This window comes from Loxodonta africana, chromosome 14, assembly GCF_030014295.1.
Source record: "Loxodonta africana isolate mLoxAfr1 chromosome 14, mLoxAfr1.hap2, whole genome shotgun sequence".
Taxonomy (NCBI): domain Eukaryota; kingdom Metazoa; phylum Chordata; class Mammalia; order Proboscidea; family Elephantidae; genus Loxodonta; species Loxodonta africana.
The window spans coordinates 31,468,824-31,492,103 of NC_087355.1; the positions used below are offsets into that span (position 1 = coordinate 31,468,824).

The 23,280-nt window shown below is 40.2% G+C and overlaps 1 protein-coding gene across 2 annotated transcripts in view; it reads left to right on the top strand.

The window, feature by feature from the left end:
• The first annotated feature begins 16,769 nt into the window (after positions 1 to 16,769).
• Positions 16,770 to 23,280, top strand: part of ZBTB10 (zinc finger and BTB domain containing 10) — a 37,246-nt gene continuing 30,735 nt past the window's right edge. Inside the window, exon 1 of one of the 2 annotated variants that reach the window (XM_064267866.1) lies at positions 16,770 to 17,777. In XM_064267866.1, coding sequence (XP_064123936.1) covers positions 16,809 to 17,777 — 969 coding nt within the window. In that variant the 5' untranslated portion in view covers positions 16,770 to 16,808. The remainder of the gene's footprint in view (positions 17,778 to 23,280) is intronic. The other variant, XM_010588372.2, reaches the window with a different exon arrangement.

Genomic DNA, 23,280 nt, shown 5'->3' on the forward strand with positions numbered 1-23,280 from the left:
AAGTCTAATCAGTGTCACTATCTTTAAAATTTTTCAGCGAGTCCCCATCACTTATTTAATCTCTATCCTTTGGCCTCCAACTTATCCAATATCATTTCCTGCCACTCCCCAAATTCTCTGTTACTCCCAAGATATTTCAAACTTCTTTCATCCCACTGGACTTTTAATGTCTCTGCACTTTTTTAAGTGTATGTATCTTCACTCTACCTAAAACACATCTTCACACTTCTTTCTGTGGTCAACTTCTACTCTTCAGTTCCAGGAAGTCTTCCCTGACCTTACCAAGCTGGGCTAATAACCCTCGATAAATGTTCATGAATTTCCATGAAAACTTCTTTTTAATACTTTAATGTTGGAATTAGTTTTAATAAGACCCTTTCCAAGCCTCAGCTTTAATAACTACTCAGTTAGAAAACATTTAAGTAGCTAACAGAATCAAGGGATCAACCTTCAAAAGCCACACTATTTTCTTTATCATACCAGATTCAGGCTGCTGCTTGCCTGATACAACTCGCAGCATTGTTCCAGACATTCCGTATTACTCTTCCAGTCCTGGATCCCAGTACGTTTTCCCTACCCTTTCTGCCTAGCACACTTACTTGTATATGCCAGGCACCTTATGAACATCATCTCCAGCTCAATTCTTACAACATTCTTATAAAGCAGGATAGTATCCCAATTTTAGAGATGAAAAACTAACCACCTAAATGCAAATGACATATATTTATTTGTGCACATATATATATTTATCATATATGTATGTGTGTGTATACACACATAGGTGTGATGGGTGGTGCAAACGGTTAAGTGTTCAGCTACTAACTGAAATGTTGTGGATTGAATCTACCTAGAGGTGCCTCAAAAGAAAGGTCTGATGATCTACTTCTAAAAGACCACAGCCATTGAAAACCCTACGGCACAGTTCTACTCTGACACACATGGGATCGTCATGAGTTGGAATCGACTCTACAGCTGCTAGCTTTTTGTTGTTGTTGTTTATATATACACAAAATATATATATATAAAGACATGTTATCAGGAGGGACCAAGTCCCTGGAGAAGGACATCGTGCTTGGTAAAGTAGAGGATCAGCGAAAAAGGGGAAGACCCTCAATGAGATGGATTGACACAGTGGCTGCAACAACGGACTCAAACAAGGCAACGATTGAGAGGATGGCGCAGAACCAGGCAGTGTTTTGTTCTGTTATACATAGGGTCGCTATGAGTCAAAACCAACTCGATGGCACCTAACAACAACAACAACATACATACACATTCATATATATCCTTTGAGATCTGGCCTACTTAACATGTCATATATATCTCAAATTTTCAAAAATAAATTCATAATTTTACTCAAACCTGGTCCTTCTGATGTTACCTATCTCATGAATGGTGTAAGAAACCTAGTCATCCTCAACACTTTGCTCTTGTTTAATCCTCATATCCAATCCATAACCAATTCCTACAAATTCTCCCTTTTAACTACCTCTCAAGTTTTTCCAGTTCTCTCCACCTTTACCACTACCAATGTAGTCCAAGCTTTCATCAGCTCTTGTAATAGCTTCTATTCCCCTTGTCCCCCTTCTAATCTATTCTCACTGTGCAGCCAAGATGACCTTCTCATCCTCCAAATCTGATCACATTACTTCATGCTGCTCCTTTCTCCTCCCTCATTTAAAAGCCCTTCAGCAGCTTCCCATTGTTCTTATCATAAAAACAAACCTAAAACTGCCTGCGGGCTTGCACAGTAGCTCTCTCCCGTCATCTCACACCACCTAATTTCATAACCTGCTCCCCCTCAACCGCTCCAGCCACTCGGACTTGCTTTCCATCCTTCAAACTTGTCGTGACCCATCCCTCCGCAGGCCTTTGCACATGCTGGAAAGTCATCTTTCTTCTCCACTTTACCTAGTTAACTCTTAATCATCCTTCAGCTACCACTCACGAGTCACTTTCCCTGGAAGCCTTCTCTGATCACCATAAAGAGTCACGTCAAGTCCTTTTATTACAAGCTTCAAGAGCTCTCTGGTCTTCGTTTTTTTCCTTTTCTATATTTGTTGTGTCATTATTTCTTTGTCAGTCTCCCCCAATAGACTGTAAGCTTCATGAGAGCAGAGACTGTCTATTCCTGCTCGCCATTTTACCTTTAGTACCTAGTCCAGCATCTAGCACATAGTATTTAAATATGTTGAATAAGTGAATTTGTTGATTTATTTCTGCCAGGTACTGAACTAAGTGCTTTACATATATTACAATGTCTTTAAACCTATGAGGTTACTAACATAGTATATGAGGTTACTAACAACTCCATTTTATAAATGAGAAAACTGGGATTTAGAGCTATCAGTTAATTTGCCCAAGGTCTCGCGATATACTGCACTTGTCTACGAGAAGTTGTATATGTGGCTGGTGTTCACGTTTTGTGGATATCTTTGTAGATGTAAATATATTAACCAAAATAACATTGGGCATGTGAGAAGGAAGAGCTCTCTGAATCACAAATTTATCATTTATGTCTCTTGCATGAACTTGAAAGTCCTGAAATATTTAAAAGTCAGCAACAGAATACCATAGTTGTTAGGTCAGGTTACTTAAGCAGAAGAAAAAAGTAGGCTGTACCTGAATTGTACTTGTTCAATGAGCCTAATTGTTCCACTGACCAGTGAGGCATAATAACTTTGCACAGTACAACACTGACTGTGACTGGCCTGGGGGAAGTATATCTCAGAGCAGTCAGAAAACTTACCAAGCCAAAATGATTTGATTCTCATTTCACCAGCAGGAAAATGACTAGCCTGCCCCACTTATGTTGCCTGTCTTTGTACAGGCAAATGATAATACTGATCTAGTATAAGTAGTGCAACTACGTTGAGCTGTTTATGCAAAGGGACTCATGAATTTCTCCTTCTCCACCCACACTATCTGGACCATCCTTTTTGTGAATGGAGGTGTAATTATACAGCCTTTTATTTTATTTTTTTTAAGGCTTTTGCTGCAAGACTAACATTTCAAAGACTGAAGCAAATTTCATGTTGGATGACAACGCGCATTTGGAAGAGCTTCATCTTCATTTCCGGAAGTTGCTCTAAGGATTTTTAAAAGTATCATTGCATCTTTTATGAAATTATTCCTATCATAACTATGGAATTCTTAGTGCACCTGGGAGGAGGGAGGCTCATGGATATGTAATCTTCAGTGTACTACTACAGAGAAAGCTGTTACAAGAAGTACTATTGGTTTTCTCAGGAAGGACTTCAAGAGGTGGCAATAACTTGTTGCATCTTCGTAAGTCTCCGATCTGCAACTCAGGTATGGTATCTCTGAACTGGGCTTGATCACTTTATTCAAAATATATTAGATTCTTGGGAACTGCCTCAAACTAATGAAATTCCCAAGAGACTGCCAATTTATTATTTTTCAATAGGAGATTTTTTTTTTTTTTCTGGCAAAATAATCTATGCTGTTTGCTCAGGAAATTCTTCCTAGTTGGTGAATCTATGTTAGCGGTCAAATTAAAGATCAGATTGTTGTCTGATGGTCACAATATTAAAACAAAGGAAATTAGACACTATTAAGAAGTATCTGACTTAATCACTCCCGCACTTAAAAATCTTGTCTCTACACTGCTTTCAGAACAAAATCCAGCCTCCTTGCTGGTCTCTCCTCCCTCCTTTATTCAAACCTTACTTCCTAGCATTTCTCCTGTAGTCCAAACACACTGAACTACTGAAAATTTCCTTTCTTTTGGATGAATTTCGTTTATTTTTAGCAAAGTTCATATCTGGATCTCTAAACCCTGGTCAAGGATGTATCTTACCTAGCAATTCAATTTTTTTAACCAGCAACAGTCACTCTGTCCTGTACGTTTCCACAGCAATTTGGACCTATCTCTATCAACACTTAACTATTATAATTATTAATTTACATACTTTGCTTCTCTCACTGAAATGTGTTTCCTAAGGGTTGGGACAATCTTATTTATGTATTAAACCCTAATGCTTCACACAGAATAGAAGCTCAAAAAATGTCTTTCAACTGCTTGCTGACTACCCATTGCCATGAGGTTGGTTCCAACTCTTAACAAAGGACAGAGCGGAACTGCCCCCCAGGGTTTCCAAGGTTGTAAATCTTTACGGAAGACTGCTGCATCTTTCCTCCTCGGAGCTGCTGGTTGGTTTGAACTGCGAACCTCTAAGTCAGCAGCCAAGCATGTTAACCACTGCCCCACCAGGGCTTGCTGACTATGTCCATTAAACTAGCTGGTGAATAGGCTGTCTTTATTCTTCAGTAAATCCAGAATATTCTGCTTTATAAAATATTGTCCTTTACATTCCATTAGACCAGCGATTCTCTCAGGGTTTTGAAATTTATGGGTTAGTAAAAAATATTTTAAAACATTTTTGGGAGCAACAACGAAAAGAACATTAAAAAAAAAAATCCACCATCTATTAACACCATAATTAAAAAAAATATATCCAGCCTAAAAACATTAGAAAGGATATAATTTCATAATAAGTTGTTATTGTTGTTAGGTACTGTTGACTGGGTTCCAACTCATAGCAACTCCATGTACAAAAAAAACAAAACACTGCCCAGTCCTGTGCCATTCTCACAACTGTTGTTATACTTGAGCCCAATGTTGCAGCCACTGTGTCAACCTATCTCGTTGAACGTCTTCCTCTATTCTGCTGACCCTCAACTTTACCAAGCATGATGTCCTTCTCCAGGGACTGATCCCTCCTGATAACATGTCCAAAGTATGTGAGATGTAGTCTTGCCATCTTTGCTTCTAAGGAGCATTCTGGTTGTACTTCTTCCAAGACAGATTTTTTAGTTCTTTTGGCAGTCCATGGTATATTCAATACTCTTTGCCAACGCCACAATTCAAAGGTGTCAATTCTTCTTTGGTCTTCCATATTTATTGTCCAGCTTTTGCATGCATATGAGGCAACTGAAACACCACGGCTTGGGTCAGTGCACCTTAGTCTTCAAGGTGACACCTTTGCTTTGCAACACTTTAAAGAGGTCTTTTGCAGCAGATTTACCCAATGCAATGTGTCTTTTGATTTCTTGACTGCCGCTTCCACAGTATTGGCTGTGGATCCAAGTAGAATGAAATCATCGACAACTTCAGTCTTTTCTCCATTTATCATGATGTTGCTTATTAGTCCAGTTGTGAGGATTTTTGCTTTATGCTGAGGTGTAATCCATACTGAAGGCAGGAGTCTTTGATCTTCATCAGTAAGTGCTTCAAGTCCTCTTCACTTTCAGCAAGCAAGGTTGTGTCATCTGCATAAAAAAGAACAATAAGTAGTTATTAAAATTGAACAAATTTAACTTTATGAAAAATTCTCTAGACTGTCTTCCTTTTTTTTTCACCACCAATTGGTGAAAAATAACATTAGGAAACAATGAACTAGATCAGTTTCCTCCCTACAGTAATTTTTAAAAACTATGTACCTTATACATTCTTATGGTAGCATCTGAGATCTTTCATTACAAGTTCAAATTGTTGCAATGAATGTAATTTCTGGCATATTGTCAATATTGACACTACAAAATGAAATTATTATATCATCTTAGAAAATACATTAATGGACTATAAATACCATAATTATTTGACATTTACTATCATGCATTTGGAAACCCTGGTGACTTAGTGGCTAAGTGCTACGGCTGCTTAACCAAAGGGTCAGCAGTTTGAATCCACCAGGCCCTCCTTGGAAATTCTGTGGCGCAGTTCTACTCTGTCCCATACGGTCGCTATGTGTTGGAATTGATTCAACGGCAATGGGTTTTATAATGCATTTTAAATATACATGAGTAAACTGTGGAAAAATTTACATTATTATTTTTATTTCCACTTACCTTCCCCACAGAGTCTTACAATGTGGTATTTATACTCAGACGTCTATTATCAATTTAAATCTAATTTAAAAAAATTCCTGTGACCATAAGTGTTTTTTAAAAAAAATCCTGAATTGAGTTACTATTATAGTTAGTAGTGTGCATTTGATCAAATGTTATAAATATTAATATTAAACATAAGATAAGCTTTTATTAAAGATGCATTTTTCAGTGAGACTTTTAAAAGCTAACATGCCAAGGATGAGATTGCTAGAGTGAGACAGGGTTTGTCATAAATTTTATTCCCTTTCTTTTCCTTTTTGGTATATATGCTGAGAGTGTTTGTCCACAAAATACAATGGATGATGGTAATAGCAGGCATTGTTTTAGGTAGGTCACAAAATTCTTCCAACTCCTTCCATGTTATATACAGAAAACCCTTAGTGATGTACCATTGAAAATTATTTTTAATGATCTACAACTAACACCTCAATTAGGTCCTTTGGTTCTGTTGAAAGCAAAAGGTGGAAACCACCCAAGTTGCAAGAGTGTTTGCTACCAAGTGATTAGGGGCATTTACTTTTTCTTTTTGTCTCTGGTGCCCCTGAGGGTTTTTCATCCTGGGGCAATGTATTACAGTAAGATTGAGGGTAGGTAAAAGGTATGCTTTTTTTCTTTTTCTTTTTTTGGTGAAGTAGGAGACAGGTGATTGTGAAAGGGGAGGCAGGAAGAGAAAACAAGCTTGAGAGGCATGGTCCAGAGATTCAGTTTTTGGAAAGAGTGCATGTGGGTGTTTAAAGGCTGAGAGCCTGTTCTCTTTAAAACAATCCTTGTGCTCAAATATCCCTTGGAAATTCTTTGTATACCCTCAGGCTAAGTATATCCCAGTTTGAAGAATGCTGGACTAGACCTGAAAGTATTAGAGTTTTCTTTAACGGCAGCTACATTCCAATCCCGGGGTATACCGTCAATGTTGAATAGATGGGAGAGCCACCCTGATCCCATCTTTGGGATGGGTGGGTTTCTTTTGTAAAGGCTGAGTTCATGATTTATGTTCGGTCATTAGCTTTAGTTTCAAGGGATTTCTGACCTTGACATTTTCCCTAAATTCTGGGAGGAGGGAGTTACCCTATTTGGAACCAAAACCCCCTATCTGAAATTATTGCATAGAGTTGCTTAGAAAGCCCTGGTTTGTGGTATTTCTTCATAGCACTGCATCTTTATGGGCTTGGCAGTTCCATTCCTTCCACATTTTCTTACCTTATCCTTCTGAAGGTGACTGGTTTGCATTTGTGAGTTCGTAAGAGAGGTAGATTAGTGTGAAATCTACAGCTACTGAACAGAGCCCAGTTAACTGAGCTACAGGGGAAATAAATCTATGAAGTACACAGCATCTGTAAACTGAGTATTTCGGATGGATCTCCTAATCAACATAAATCCGTAAGGTATAAGTGGCTTTAATAACAATTCAGTTTTCCATAAAATATCATCCCCCTACTCCTTTGTTCCCATTCTTTGTAGTCTATATGAAAACTCATATTGTAAAAAGAATCTGTTTTTGTACATTTATATATACAAAGGAGGCACTTTTTCCTCTATTTCATCTCTCTGAGAATAATACAGTAAGCCAACTCCTATTTGTGATTAATTATAGAGAAACTGAAACCACAAAATATTTACCTAACATTAAATTTAGAATTTTCAAAAATTCTAAAAGTATTATTTTACAAATAAAGCAATGTTTTGTGTATATTTTTAATGATTTAATAAGTTTTGATCATTTTTATTCAGTTGCTTTCTTTTAAAAACCTTTTTAAACAACTGTAAACTTATGGAAATGCTTTAAATTATATAGCATGTTATTAACATTTAAAATTGATCATAGTGTATTTCTGTTCTACTGGTGTCTTTGGTAAAATTCTGACCTATGTTTTGTTCAAGTTTCTATGTTCCTACTATAAAAAAATAGCTAAACCAAAAAAAAAAAAAAAAAAAAAAAACCCATTGCCGTCCAGTCAATTCCAACTCACAGCGAGCCTATAGGACAAACCAGAACTGCCTCACGGGGTCTCCAGGTGGATTCAAACGTCAGACCGTTTGGTTAGCAGCCAAGCTCTTAGCCACTGCACCACTAACGCTCCTAGGTATAGCTAAAAAGTGCATGCATATTTGCGTGTTCATATATTCATTCATTCAACAAATCCTTACTGATTTATCCACTGTGCCCCAGTCACTGTTTCTAGACACAGCAAATACAATATTGAGAGAACCCAGAAATGGTCCCTGTACCGATGCAGCTTTCAATTTAATGGAGAATACACAATAATCAAATACACATATTTAAAAACTGCAGTTGTGTCAAGTGCTGTGAAGGCGAGTTAAAGAATGCTATGAGGATTGGTACCAGAATATTTGAATGGCTGGGGTGTGGGTGGTGAGGGAAAGCTTCTCTACGGAAATGATCTAAGGATAAATGTGGAGACAGAAGGAAACAACATTACAGACATTGAATAGCTTGTGCAAAGGCCAGACAGGGATCAAAGCAAACATGAAGGGCAGAAGGAGGCTAGTGGCTGGAGGGAAAGGTGTTGGAGGAGGGGAAGAAGTGAGCATGAGGTGAGGCCGAAGGGGCAGATGGGAATCAGAACTTGTTGGGCTCTGTAGGCATTTTAAAGGTATTGTTTTGACACATAAACCAAGAGAAAATACCCGAGACCTTGAGAGAATTTTAAGCATGAGAGATGGGATCAGGAATCATGAGTGTGGGTGGGATGACGGGACCAGATTTTCATTTTGAAGAGATTCCTGGAGAACGAGGATTGGAGGGTAGGGCCAGAATGTATGGTATATCTTAACAGATGCTTCCCTTAAAATATGCATGTAAACCTATTTTGTACAATAAACAATGTTTTAAAGGAATTAGAATTTTCTAAGAAAAGAAATAGCATGGTTTATCTTTTGAAAAGTGTTTTCTTCTTTTCCGGGGCGGGGGTGGGGGGCAAAATTGGCTCATAATAAGTGGAAAAAACAAAAACAAACAGTACTCTACCCTGAAAGTTCTGGGAAAAAACATGTCATTTATTATCAAATTTAATTGTTAACCACTTCCCCCGCAAATAAGAACAGCATTATTGATTTTGATTATATACTCAATATAAAACATTCGAACAGTACAGAAGACAAGCTAAGGAAGTTTTTTAAAAGTGCAAGTTCTACTACAGAGATAATTATTGTCCCCATTCTGGTGAACTTTCCTTTAAACTTCTCTACATGCCTGTCCCTACATATGGATTTTACATCCTCTAGAGACCATGGCTGTTTTGTTCAGCAATACATATACGCCTGTTGTTGTTAGGTACTGTTGATTCTGACTCACAGAAACCCTACATAACAACAGAGTGAAACACGGTCTGGTCCTACATTGTTGTCATGCTTGAGCTCATTGTTGCAGCCACCATCGTCAATCCATCTTGTTGAGGGTCTTCCTCTTTTTCGCTGACCCTCTACTTTACCAAGCATGATGGCCTTCTCTAGGCACTGGTCCCTCCAGATAACATGTCCAAAGTATGTGAGATGAAGCCTCACCATCCTTCCTTCTAATGAGCATTCTGGCTGTACTTCTTCCAAGACAGATTTGTTCATTCTTTTGGCAGTCCACGGTATGTTCAGTATTCTTTGCCAACACCATAATTCAAAGACATCGATTCTTCTTTGGTGTTCCTTATATATTGTCCAGCTTTCACATGCATGTGAGGCAACTGAAAACACCATGGCTTGCAAGGGTCAGGCATCTTAGATCCTTAAAGCAGCACCTTTACTTTTTTTTTTTTTTTAACACTTTAGAGATCTTTCGCAGCAGATTTGCCCAATGCAATATACTAGACATATATGCCTAGCGCTTAACAAAGTAGGAGCCCTTGTGGTGCAGCAGTTAAGCACTTGGCTGATAACCAAAAGATCAGCAGTTTGAATCCACCAGGATTGAACCAATGGGTTTGGTTTGGTTTCAACAAAGTAGGTGGCTAATAAATATTAATTGAATGAATGAATTATTCCTATTATATATGCTGAAGGAGCCCTGGTGGCACAGTGGTTAAAGTGCTTGACTGCTAACTGAAAGATCTGCAGTTTGAACCCACCAGCCGCTCCACAAGAGAAATATGTGGCAGTCTGCTTCTGTCAAAGTGTACAGACTTGGAAACCCTATAGGGCAGTTCTACTCTGTCCTATAGGGTCACTATGAGTTGGAATCAACTCAAAAATAACAGTTTATTATTATGCATGCGAATAACTTGTTTTTTCACTCAACAACAAGCCCTGGATTTATATAATGCCACATCATCCTTTTTAATGACTGAGCAATAATTCACTATAGGAATATGTATGTATGATGGAAGTTCATGTTTTTCCCCATTTTTGTGGGGATTATAAAAAGTGCTCAATAAATATCTTTGCACAGACATCTTGATGCAAGTGTCTAGATTGCCAGAAGTGAAATTTCTGGGTAAAGAGATAAACAGTAAAACATGTGAAAGCCAGAAGCTTTGAGGTGGAAACCCGTCAGAGAAGGAAAACTAAAATATTTCCCACTAATAGAGAATGACAGAAAAGTGGTAAGACTTCACCCTGTCAAAGTCGAAAAACTTTCGAGACTTGGCAAAAACGAGGCAGTCCCGTTGAGCTCTGCCTTTCACAGGTTTCACTGTATACATATTTTACATTTTGATACACACAGCCGAGCAGCCTGCCAGAAAATTTATACCTATCTACACTCACAACTATATTCTTTTTCCTCTAGCACTGATGGGTTAAAAAATTATTTATCACAGGTGTTTTTTATGTGCATTTCTCTGATTACTGGCGAAGTTGGCACATCTTTTCATGCTTACTCATCATTTATACTGGATAATCACTTGTATTTCTTCCATGAATTTCTAACACATGCCCTTTGATGTTACTTGTTCTGTTACATTTGTTTTTTTCTTCATGATTTATAAGAGATCTTGTGTATTAGTGATATTAAGCCTTTCTCTGCTCATATACTAAATGTCTTTTTCCTATGTCACTTTTAAGAAAACTTTTGTTTATTGTGTTTTTAAAAAACAGAAGTTTTAAAATTTAAACTGTCAATCTTCAACAACGGAAGACTGGTTAAATCAATTGTGGTATATTCATAGCCATTAAAATGATACTACAAAATATTTAATGATATTAAAACATATTTAATTATAACTGAAAGCACACATATGGTAGAATCCATCTTATAAATACAAAAAAATTTTTTTTTTTTTTAGCAAGGCACAGAAAAGAAAACTGTATTTACACAACAGTGGTTATCTATGAGTAGTGGAAATAATGATCTTTTTTCTTTTTGAGTATTTTTGTTTTCTTCTATGAACGTTTGAAAAAGAAAAAAAATGTTGAAAAACTAGTGTAGCTTATAATTATGCAGACACAACACTGTTAAGTGTATTGTGTGTCTGTTAGTAGCTAAGGGTGCCTTAGACTGAAAGGTATTACCTAGTTGATAACCTTACAAGGCATGTGAAAGCTGGACAATGAATAAGGGAGACTGAAGAAGAACTGAAGAAAAGAAGAAGAATTGTGGTGTTGGCGAAGAATATTGAATATACCATGACTGCCAAAAGAACGAACAAATCTGTCTTGGAAGAAGGACAACCAGAATGCTCCTTAGAGGCAAGGATGGCGAGACTGCGTCTTACATACTTTGGACATGTTGTCAGGAGGGATCGGTCCCTGGAGAAGGACATCATGCTTGGCAGAGTACAGGGTCAGCGGAAAAGAGAAAGACCCTCAACGAGGTGAACTGACACGGTGGCTGCAACGATGGGCTCAAGCATAACAACGATTGTGAGGACTGCGCAGGACCGGGCAGTGTTTCGTTCTGTCGTGCACAGGGTCGCTACCAGTTGGAAAGGACTCGACGGCACCTGACAACAACAATCTTAAAGGCCCTACTCATACGATAAGCTAGAGCAAATCGGTTAAACTTTTTATATTTGAGTTTCCTTATCTGCTAGACGAGGATAATAGTGTTGTTGTTGTTGTTGTTAGTTGCCATAGAGTTGGCTCTGGCTCATGACAGAATGGTCCTGTGCCATCTTGATAATCGCTGGTATAGGATAATAATACATATGCTGATTTATCTCTCAAGGATGTTGTGTAAACTAAATGTTTGTAATTCACTGTAAACTACATAGAAAATGGCACTAATAATACAAGAAGGTATTACTTATACTCAACTATAACATAATTAGAAGACAGTAGTGATTTAGTGGTAGAATTCTTGACTTCCATGCAGAAGACCTGGGTTTGATTCCTGGCCAATGCACTTCACACTCAGCCACCACTCATTTGTCAGTGGAGACTTGCATCTTGCTGTCATGCTGATCAGGTTCGAGCGGACCTTCCAGACTAAGACAGACTAGGAAAAAAGGCCTGGTGATCTACTTCTGAAAAGTCAACTAATGAAAACCTATCGATCACAAAGGTCTGATCGCATTGTGTCTGCGGTCACCATGAGTAAGGGGCCAACTTTTGGCAGCTAATGACAGCATAATATATTATTACTTTTTATTGTGAGCATTGTTTTGAATAAATCTGTACAATCCATAGTATTTACAAGTCTGGATATGCATTCATGTATTTAGTTCATTTAAAAATATTAGGATAAATAGAAACATTAGTTTAATAATTAAAAATAATATATTTTACTTAACTAAAAAATAAAAATTAAAAAAAAGGAAACAGACGAAAAGGTTGCCAGGTTGCTTACCAAAATAGATTGTAAGGAGAAATATACTAAACTGTTCAGGGTTCAACATTTTACTAATTGCCTACTATGTGACAGGCTGGGTGAAGTGGTGGGGTAGTCAGTATAAATAATATATGGTTCCTAGCCTCAAGGTACTTCGTTCTGATGGATAATATATATGTTAGTTCCACAGACAGAATGATAGGCTATTGCCCCTAGAACCTGAAGAGGCAAAGTATTCCTCTACTAAGATAGTTAACGACAGTCAAGTTCCAACATCAAAGATCAATTGAGTCAGCCCCATCCCAGAGTTATGGTAAACGAGTATCAAGATGACCTACAGCAGCCTAAAGTGAAATTAGGGGACAAATTGGCTGGGGATGCCCCATTCTTGAGGGGTTCCCCTGGTAGGCATAAGGGGGAATTCCCTTAAATATGGTAGAACCCCCAAGAGTAAATATAGGGGCTAGAGGGGAGAACAGATCCCTGCTGGGTAGTAGGAGACTGAAAGGAGTGGGGGAATTCCTAAGAACTCCACTTACACAGTAGGAGATCCCCTTCTGTTACTCAAAGGGTATTCTGAGACATTTGTGATTACTATTCCCTTGATCTTTGTTTCTGATTCGATCTTCCTTCAGGGTTTAGAGGAAGACAACTGAATACAGAAATAGATATAAATGCAGAAATATAAATACGAACAGTTTGGCTGTTACAAGTTCAGTGGTCCTAGGATTCAGGCCGTTTTGTTTGTACTGTTTGAATCTAGTGTCATTCATTTCTAATTAGTCCAAGTTTAAACGTAATTCCAGACAGAAGACAACGTGGATCTAACAAATACAAGGCAATGATATATGTCTGACAAATGCAGTCCTGACATAATTAATACCATTTCTGGTTAATCTGTCACTACCAGAAATCAAAAATAATAATACTAGCATAAACTCACATAGCGCTTATTATGTCCTATAGGATCGCTATGAGTTGCAATCGACTTGACAGCAACAAGTTGTTTTTTTTTGCTTTTTATGTACTATGCATAAAAGATGAAAACAAGATTCGAGTTAATAGTTTTAGGAAGGAAACGGATTTTAATGTTGAAATAAAAATTCTGAAGTCCATTTTCACTTCCCACGATCTTTGATAAGTAATTAACTTCAGTAACTTTTCCCTCTTTTTACAGGAGATGGGGTGGTAGGATGGTGGTAGTTAAAATATAATAATGTATTTATTTGCAAAGTGCCTTGAATTAAGAAAAACAATAACTCATTTAAGGAGAAGGCACAATGTTATTATTACGCTCTTCCAAATACTACATGGAAGCACATAGTATTATATACAGCCAAGTGAGTAGAATCTTCTCATTTCTACAGGATACAAATTAGGTCAAGGTCACAGATTCCACTGTCTTAAACTTCCATACAAACAAAATAAAGCAAGACAACATCCCCAAAACTATACTAACCCAAGGACTTCATAACAGAATTTCAAGCTGTTGATCGCTGGTGGCCTGGTAAGAATATGGATGGCCAGGGTAAGGGGTACATATGATCATCACTAGAAAAATAACTCAAAGCAAAATCTTTTCATGGCAGGTTAGTAGTGCCATTCTTTACATTAAAATTACGTTTAATCTATAAGGTAGAGCTAATTTTTTTTTGTTTGATATACAACACTGCTCATTTACACACATACTAAAACTACAATTAATTCAGAGTTGCTTTGAATAAATTTACAATCACTGGTATTTATCACTCTCTGCACTCGTATACGTAGTCCATTTAAAAATATTCATACAAATAATATTTCGTAATATCTTGGAAAATCTTTTAAAATTTTTGAGAAATAAAGCATACATACATTATATGTTTAAAGACTAAGTGACAGTATGCAATATTGTTATTCTAAAAATAGAAAAATAAATCAATATATATTTTACGTTCTAAAAAGAACAAGAAGCATAAAACTGCCGTCGAGTCAATTCTGACTCATAGCGACCCTATAGGACAGAACAGAACTGCCCCATTGAGTTTCCAAGGAGTGCCTGGTGGATTCGAACTGCTGGCCTTTTTGTTGGCGGCCATAGCACTTAATGACTACGCCGCCAGAGCCTAAACATTGTAATACATGGTCTTTATAAAACACACATAACTTCACATAAAATATAATTATATATTCTAAATACGTAACTACTATATATATTACTATATTTGTTATGTAGAAAGTTAAAGTTCCTAGCTTAACTCCTCCCACTAGCTATTAACTATAGTTTGTGTGTATTTTTTTCTACGCACATCCCAATATATGTATTACTATTAGTATAAAAAACGTATCCTACCATTTAAGTATTTTTTCCCAGTCAACTACGTATTTTGGACACATTTTATGTTTTTTTATTCAATTTCTAATAAACATATTTTCTAAAAGAGTAAAAAGCCCTTCCATAGTTTGAGAACATTTTTCCCCTGAAATGAGTTTGAAAACAATAGTTTAAAATTTACCTTACGTTGTAAAATCCTAAACGGACTCTAAATATTTAAGCGTTCACTAAATGTAATGTATTAAGGAATTTTAAAATGAGCGTGGGGCTCTGAGTTGAAGCTTTTTCAAAGTTTTTTTTTTTTTTAACTCTACCAAGATTTTAATTATGGAAGCTTCATTTCCAGCTCAATCAGTCCTTGTAATTGCTCTAAATTCCACATATAATGTAAACAGTTAAAAAAATTAAAAATTAATTATTTTAAGCATATAATCTTCGGAGTCGCACCACATCCGTATAAGCAGACTCCTCCCCGCTCCTGGGGAAAACCCTGCCTAATATTTATAACGTTATGACATACTGTAATACTCACAAGGTGGTTGTAGAAGTATAAACACGACTGGAGTTATCTGATTGGCTGCTGGTGATGTAACACTCATGTCAATACTTCCCAGTGAACGCACGTGTTCGACCTTTTATTTAAATTTCCATTTCATCACAGCAATAAGACACTCGGGGCGGTGCATTTTCTGTGAAATGATTATTGCCTTGGGCCTGAGTTGCTGCTCGCATACACAATGCATCAGAGGAGGAGGTATCCACGGTTGTAACCTCCTCGCGTGAAAGGCACCGCCTGGTCCAGTCTTTGTGAAGGAACAAAATTAAGTTCACTTCCTTGGGCACCGCCACCCACCCCCGACCAAATGACAAGGCTGGAGCGCAGCTCCCACCGCACAGTTATTTCCAAAGTCCCAGGTGAACTCGTAGCGAGAGAAGGAAAATGTGCGTCCCGGGCGCGGGTAGGTGCGTGTGGGCAGCGGGGAGGCAGCCAGACCCTGACACTCGCCAGCTGTTTGTCCTCCGCGTAGCCCGGCCCCGGCTGCACACGTCCGCCCCCTCCCCGAGACCCCCAGCCTGCTGCCCGGCCTTTTGTCCCCCGCCCTCGGCTGACTTCCTTCCCCGCAGCCGCACCCCCGCCCCCAGGCCGGAGGCGCGGCCCGGCCCCTTTCCCGGTCCCCTGGCGCCCCCACCCTACCCCAGCCCAGCCCCAAGCCCAGCCCCCCTCCCCCAGCCCGGCCCCCACCCTTTCCCCCTCCAGCGGTTACTGCTACCCCGGTGCATTGTGGGCGCACGGTCCGTTGTTCATTTGCCATTCGACCTCCGCCAGGGCCTGGTCGGACGGAAACGCTCCGCCGGCTTTATTGTCGGTTCGTTATGTGGCGGAGCCCAGCAGTTTAATGTGCTCCTCGCCCTCGGCGCCTCGGCAGCCGGCGGCAGCGTTGGGAGTCCTCGGTGCGCCGGAGGAAGGATATCTGTTTTGGAGGGTCTGTGTGTGCGCGCGGCTTTAAAGAAGAGGCAGCGGAGGGTCTCTCCGCACTCCGCCTCTCAACTTCGAAGGCCCCACGCGCCCCCGGCTCGCTCCTCACCTCTCCGCCGCCCGCCCCCTTCTCCGCGCGGGACGCTGCCGGGCGCGCAGCGGGGCGGGGGTGGAGGACGAGGAGAGCGGCCGGAGGCGGCGGCCCGGCGGGCGGCGGCGGACGCGAAAGGTAGCCGGGAGCGAGCGAGAACCGGCCGGGCGGGAGGGCGAGGCCGAGCCCCGCGAGACCGGAACGCCGGGGGCGGGGGCGAAGCGGAGGGGGAGCGCGCGGGACGCGGCCCGAGGCCGTGCGCGAGCCGGGGCACCGGGAGGCGGCGGCGGCGCGCGCCATGTCGTTCAGTGAAATGAACCGCAGGACGCTCGCGTTCCGAGGAGGCGGGTTGGTCACCGCCAGCGGCGGCGGCTCCACGAACAATAACGCTGGCGGGGAGGCCTCGACTTGGCCTCACCAGCCCCAGCCGCGACAGCCCCAGCCGCCAGCGCCGCCAGCGCCTCAGCAGCTCAATGGGCGGGGGGCCGACGAGGAAGTGGAATTGGAGGGCCTGGAGCCCCAGGACCTGGAGGCCTCCGCTGGGGCGGCCGCCGCCGCCGCCGAGGAAACCAAGGAGTTGTTGCTCCCGCAAGACGCGGGCGGCCCCACCTCGCTGGGCGGCGGTGGCGCGGGGGGGCCCCTGCTAGCGGAAAGGAACCGTCGGACTCTGGCCTTCCGAGGCGGCGGCGGCGGCGGGGGTCTCGGCAACAATGGCAGTAGCCGCTGCCGCCCCGAGACCTCGGCGTGGCGCCTGAGACATTTCAATGGGCGAGGGCCGGCGACTGTGGACCTGGAGCTGGACGCGTTGGAGGGGAAGGAGTTGATGCAGGACGGCGCGTCCCTGAGCGACAGCACGGAGGACGAGGAGGAGGGGGCGAGCCTGGGCGACGGCAGCGGGGCGGAAGGCGGCAGCTGCGGCAGCAGCAGGCGGTCTGGCGGCGATGGCGGGGACGAAGTCGAGGGCAGCGGCGTGGTAGCTGGCGAGGGAGAGACTGTCCAGCACTTCCCGCTTGCGCGACCCAAGTCCTTAATGCAAAAGCTACACTGCTCGTTCCAGAGCTCCTGGCTCAAAGATTTTCCTTGGCTGCGGTATTCCAAGGATACTGGCCTTATGTCTTGCGGCTGGTGCCAAAAGACCCCTGAGGACGGGGGAAGCGGGGACCTTCCCCAACTGGGGCATGATGAGCTTTCGCGAGGGACCCGCAACTACAAGAAAACCCTTCTCCTGAGGCACCACGTCTCTACCGAGCACAAAGCCAACGCCCAGGTAGAGTATATCCTGCCTTTACTTTCTCAGATTGCTTCGGGAAAGGCTTATCAGCTAAAAACCCCGTTTTCCTGTGTGAAAGCATGGTTCCAGTTAACAGCTATGCGGGGAGCCTATGCGTGGGGGTTTGGAAAGCCTGGGAACAAGTTTTCAAAGTTTGTGTGTGTGGTGATGGTGGGGGCGCAGAGTGTGTTTCTCCATTTATTTTTTTGTGACACAGATTTTTTTTTTTTTTTTTTGGCGTCATGAGATTGAATCGAAAGTTTGAGAAAGTGAGACTGAAGTTTTTATCGTAAAAGGTTGACTTGGCGCTGAAAGACTTTATTAGCCGTGGTTTTAGAGAAGGCGCCTTATGTTCATAGTCCTTTAAGATTGTGTGCTGGTGAAAGTCAAATTTGGCAACTCTTTGAAGAATGAATTAAACACTTTCCTAAACCTTTGGTGCACCCCTTTCCGGAAAACTTCTAACCAGAAAGTTCTTTATATCAGGTCAGGATATTGTGAAATATGAGAGGTGTATAGATGTAGAGGAAGCTATTTTGGATAACACTCCTTTCTCGTGAATAATTTTACTAATTCATTCCTATTGAACTTCTTGCAGAAGGAAAAAGGCTTGCTTTTGGTTAACTATTGTAGTTTTTGTTTACCTTGTTTGCGTCTATCTAGATTTCTTGTGTTGAGCTATTCTAATTTTCAACAAGTTGCTTAAAAATGCAGTTTACATTAAATACTTTAAAAAAACTTAGCATTGGATTAATCCTTAGCATTAATGTGAAGTTATTTGCATCAACTATATGATTTGAACTGGTAAGAGAATTTACCAAACTACCAGAAATCATAAGTCCTTAGTTATAAAACAAGCTGTTCTTAGTCCTTGTTTTAACATTTTCCAGCCTAAAGATAGTAGTCTTACCATTTTGATAACCCTTTTCAAGCCAAATAGATCTTTCAGTCTTTTTAGATAACTTGAGTTGGTGAATGTAATTCATTCTTTGTATTGGTAGCCAGTCGTTGATTTTAGAAAGTCAGCTCTCAGGTATTAGTCTTTCTTTTATTGGAGTGATCTTGCCATTCAGCGAACTTTTACTGAAGTTAATTAGGCACCATCCAGTGGCCCTTAAGCATAGGAGTATCTCAGAAGTTAAGGCTTTAACTTTGTAGCACAGGGCTGTGCTTTTCCCAGTGGACAGTCCAGTCGTTTTTGCACAAATTTTAGTTGCTTGAATCCTGGAAGAGAAGTCATGTTAAGATATAAGGCCCAGAAAGGTTAAGTGAATTGTCCAACTAGAACCTACAAGGAATGCTGTAATGGAGAAAGAATGGGTTTTGGAGTAAATCTGGATTCAGGTCTCAGCTTTCTGCAGTTATTAGCTTTATGAACTTGGGCGGTGGAGTGAAATAAAACTAACATTTCCTTGTCTTTCGTGTGCCAAGCACACATTTACCTTACTCTGTACTTAGTTTTATTCCCATTTTACAGAAGAGGAATCTGAGTCTTTAATAACTTACTTTTAAAATTATTTAGTAAGATGGTTGAGTGGGGGGGGGCTTATGAAATTAATACTTACTTTCCAAATAATGGTAGGTTGGTTATTTAGAAAAATTTTTAAAAGACAGAATGAATTTTCTTAACCTACAGTGGACCAGTTACTCCTCTTATTGATGTAGTCTTTCCTGTAGGCAAATCTGAATGGGAACGCAAATTTTAGTTAGGTAGCTGCTTAAACCCGTTGCCACCAGGATTCAGACTCATGGTGACCCAGTAGGACAGGGTAGGATTGCCTTATAGGGTTTCCAAAGCAGACTGCTACGTCTTTCTCCCAAGGAGTCATGGCTGGTTTGAACTGCTGACCTTTGGGTTGGCAGCCGAGCGCTTTACCACTGCGCCACCAGAGCTTGGTGAATCTGAAATCAGAGGAAGGGGGATTAGTTGGATAACCTAATGGTATACTTTCTAGCAGTGGTACCTTCTTCTCCCTTTGGCATAAATCTAGATGGGGACATTCATTCCTAGGTAAATTGTTTTCTAAACTTCCTGTCTAAACCATCCTCCCCTCCCTTTTCACCCTTGAACTCTCCTCTTACAGTTAAAACCCACAAGCCATCTCCGTTCTCTTAGAATATTCTTTCAGGAGACTGAGGACAACACAGTTTAGCCAGCCTAAGGCTCTGTATTGGCCTCCTTGATGGGATTTTGGGTGTTTCCACTCTGAACTGATCTTAATCTTTTAGTTGATAACCTTTGTGTTTTCATTCTAACTAACCTTAATTAGTTCAGGGGATGTCTTGCTATTTTTAATCCCAGGTACCACCTTCATCTTTTTTATCTTCTTCGTGACAGGTTAATGAACTGACTTCTTGTATGGTCAGTTTTTTCACTTGCTACCTTGCAGCCTTCGATTTCCTGTAGGAGGCAGTATAACACAGCCTGTAAGAGAATTCTTGAGCTTAAGGTCAGGTGGACCTGGGCCCTAAGCCTCTACTTTCTTGCAGGTGGTGTGACCTTGGGCAAATTGATTCTAATTTTCTCAGGTAAAATACAGGATTTCTTTAAGGATTTAATGCATGCAAATATATTAGCAAATTATAGCCTTTATTTATTATCATTATTTCGTCACAGATATCTATATGTAACAAGGTGTGATTTTTATGGCCCTGTTCCGTATGTCCAAGTGGCAACAATTTTGTCAGTTTGAAAACCACTTTGTCTTGTGAAATTACTCTTGATTCTAGCTAGCAAACCAATTTTCCTTTCTGTACGTTCAGAGACTTTGGCCATCAGACTCTTTGAACATTCTGAGATTATTTTTTGTCATGCGTGTAGTATTTCTCAGCTTCGCAAAGATTATCTGGCATTAGCTTTCTCCTAGCTTAAAAACGTTGAAATGAGAGTTCTGAAATTCTGCAGACAAAAATTCAGTTTGATGCTAGGGATAGATAGTTCACTCTATTTTCTCCCCTTCCCCCTCCCCCCGCCCCCTTTTGGTGTATTCTTTGAGTGAAGTTTGGCCAAATCTAAGTATGTTACTAAGGGTTGTTTTCCTTAGGCTTTGTGTAAGAAATGTTCTTTTTCATTAATTCCTTGATCGTGGTCAAAAAAAAAAAAAAAAAAGCACATATTCTTAAAAGGTTTGATATTCTGTTAATTGGATATTGGTTGTTATTATGGACCGCTTGTGGGAGACTCTTTTTAAACATGCTTTCTGAGCCTTGTATTTTAGCGGTATCCATGTATTCTTTGTAAGGATGTGGGTGATGATACATAGTTTTTATTTTGAGTAATAGCTATCTTCAGAGTTGAGTTGAATTCTTAGCTCATTTGGGATTTGACCATTTGGTCCAGAGGACTTTAAAAGTAGTTTTAATACCTGATTAACACTTTTTGTCCAATTGGGACATTTTTGTAGTCTAAGCTACTCATTTTATCAACTCTGCAGCTTTCTAAGCCTAAAACATGCTTATAAATGTATGCTGTAAACAAAGTTAACTTTTTCAGAAAGTAAATACTGAGTTCATCCAAACAATCTGATTGAAATATGTTAATGCCAGCATTTGGAGCAAAGAAGGTAAGGCATGTCTACCTGTATTTGGCAAAATAAGGCCTGACATGTTTGATTATTTGCTCTTGACAATGTAGGAAGAAAGTTTGAAAGACCTTTCACCAAGTTGGAGAAATTGATATGAAACAACGATGGGTCTGTGGCCCATTAAGTTAACATTGTACAATTATTATTGTTTATATAGGCTTTAATGTTTAGTCATTGTGTTTGATTCAGTAAGAGCTGGGTCATTTCCTTGTGTTTTTCCAATTTTTGGTGTTGCGTGTTTGACTTACACGTTATACCGCATCTGGGATTGGCATCTTTCCTTCTTAAATTAGGTAGATGCAGAAACCTGGAGATAAAGACCTATAAATAAAACCTTTTCCCTGTCCTGAAGAAACTAATAGTAGTCTAGTAAGGAGAGACAGACGTGGCAATAAAGTAATACAGGCACTATATTAGAAGTATGTTCAGGGTACAGTGAAGACATTGAAGGATGGGAGTGAATAATTCTACCTGAGAAGGTTAGGAGAAGCTCATAGAACTGGCTATGGAACTTAATTTTACTGGAAGAATAGGTGTTTACTATGCAGAAGAGGACATTGACTTGAAAGAAGTGTCAGCAAAATGAAAAAAAGGTATCCTGTTGTGTCTGAGAGAAATGGATAGTTGGGTTGCCAACCAAGATGAAAAATTAAGTAGGAAGAGGTAGATAGATTTTAGGTCATGAAGACCTCTTTTAATGTTAAAAAGATTACATTTTATTCTGTTTACAAATGAGCAACTATTTAGCCTTTTTAAGCAGGAGAGAATCATTATGAAATGTGTATCGATGTTTAGAGGTACCTGTCTCTGCAGCATATATGGGTTTAGCTTTTGAGGAGAGAGCTGGTAATAAAGCATATCTTTGATATGCAAAGTCGGCTGAATGTTATAATCCCCTGAAGATTTCTACCCCAGACCTATAGGGTCACTATGAGTCAGAATCCACTTGATGGCAACAGGTTTTTTTTGGGGGGCAGGGGTGGGGGGCCACAAGAGAAGATGCTATCACGTAAGGAGACCTGAGAGGTGATGAGAATGGAAGACTGCAGAGGAGACCTTCCTGTCTTTCTCTACCAACTATTTGCATAATTAATTCTTCAGTACCTCTAGTAGGCATTTGACATTAAATGTGCTGTAGCCTTATTTGTCCTCATATTCTGTACATTAAATTTGACTTTTTCTGAATTCACAATTTTTAATTTGGAAGTGGAAATGAATATTTTCTTTTAATATATTCTTGCAGAGAGTTGCTGCTGAAAAAGTAGAGATTTTGATGTTTTTAGTGCTCTTTTTAGTTCACACTTTGATTTTTGTGTTGTAAATGTCTTTTTTCCTGCTAATCCATTTATTGAGAAAGGACTAGTTCTGAGTAGGTAAGTAAATATAAATACTTGTTGGCTTTTAGCTAAGTAGCATTTCTATATCTTTTATGGATTGACCGCAAGTGAGCTCTTTGAGGGTTACATCACTTGAAACTGAAGTTATCTTTTCTTTCACTCTCCCCCTCAAAGGATTGAACAACTGAATTGCCTTCTTGTATTCTCTACAAGTTGGTGGCATTATCTAGTTCCCCAAGCTAGAATTCTTGAAGACTTCCATGATTCTTTATATTCTCCCCTCCCTCGCACAGTTAATCACCAAGCTCTGCTCATTTTACCTTCCAGGTATTTTTCCAAGCTTTGCATATTCCATTACCCCCCCCCCCCCCGCCTTACCATTTTCCCTTCCCTAGTTAAGGCTTTTCTTTCTTGCAGATATATTGCAGTGTTACAGTAGCTTTCCAGCTGGTTACATTACCTCCAGTCTTAACCAAAAAAACCCCACTGCTCTAGAGACGATTCCAACTCATAATGACCCTATAGGAAAGAGTAGAACTGCTGCCCCGTTGGGTCTCTAAGGTTGTAATCTTCATGTGG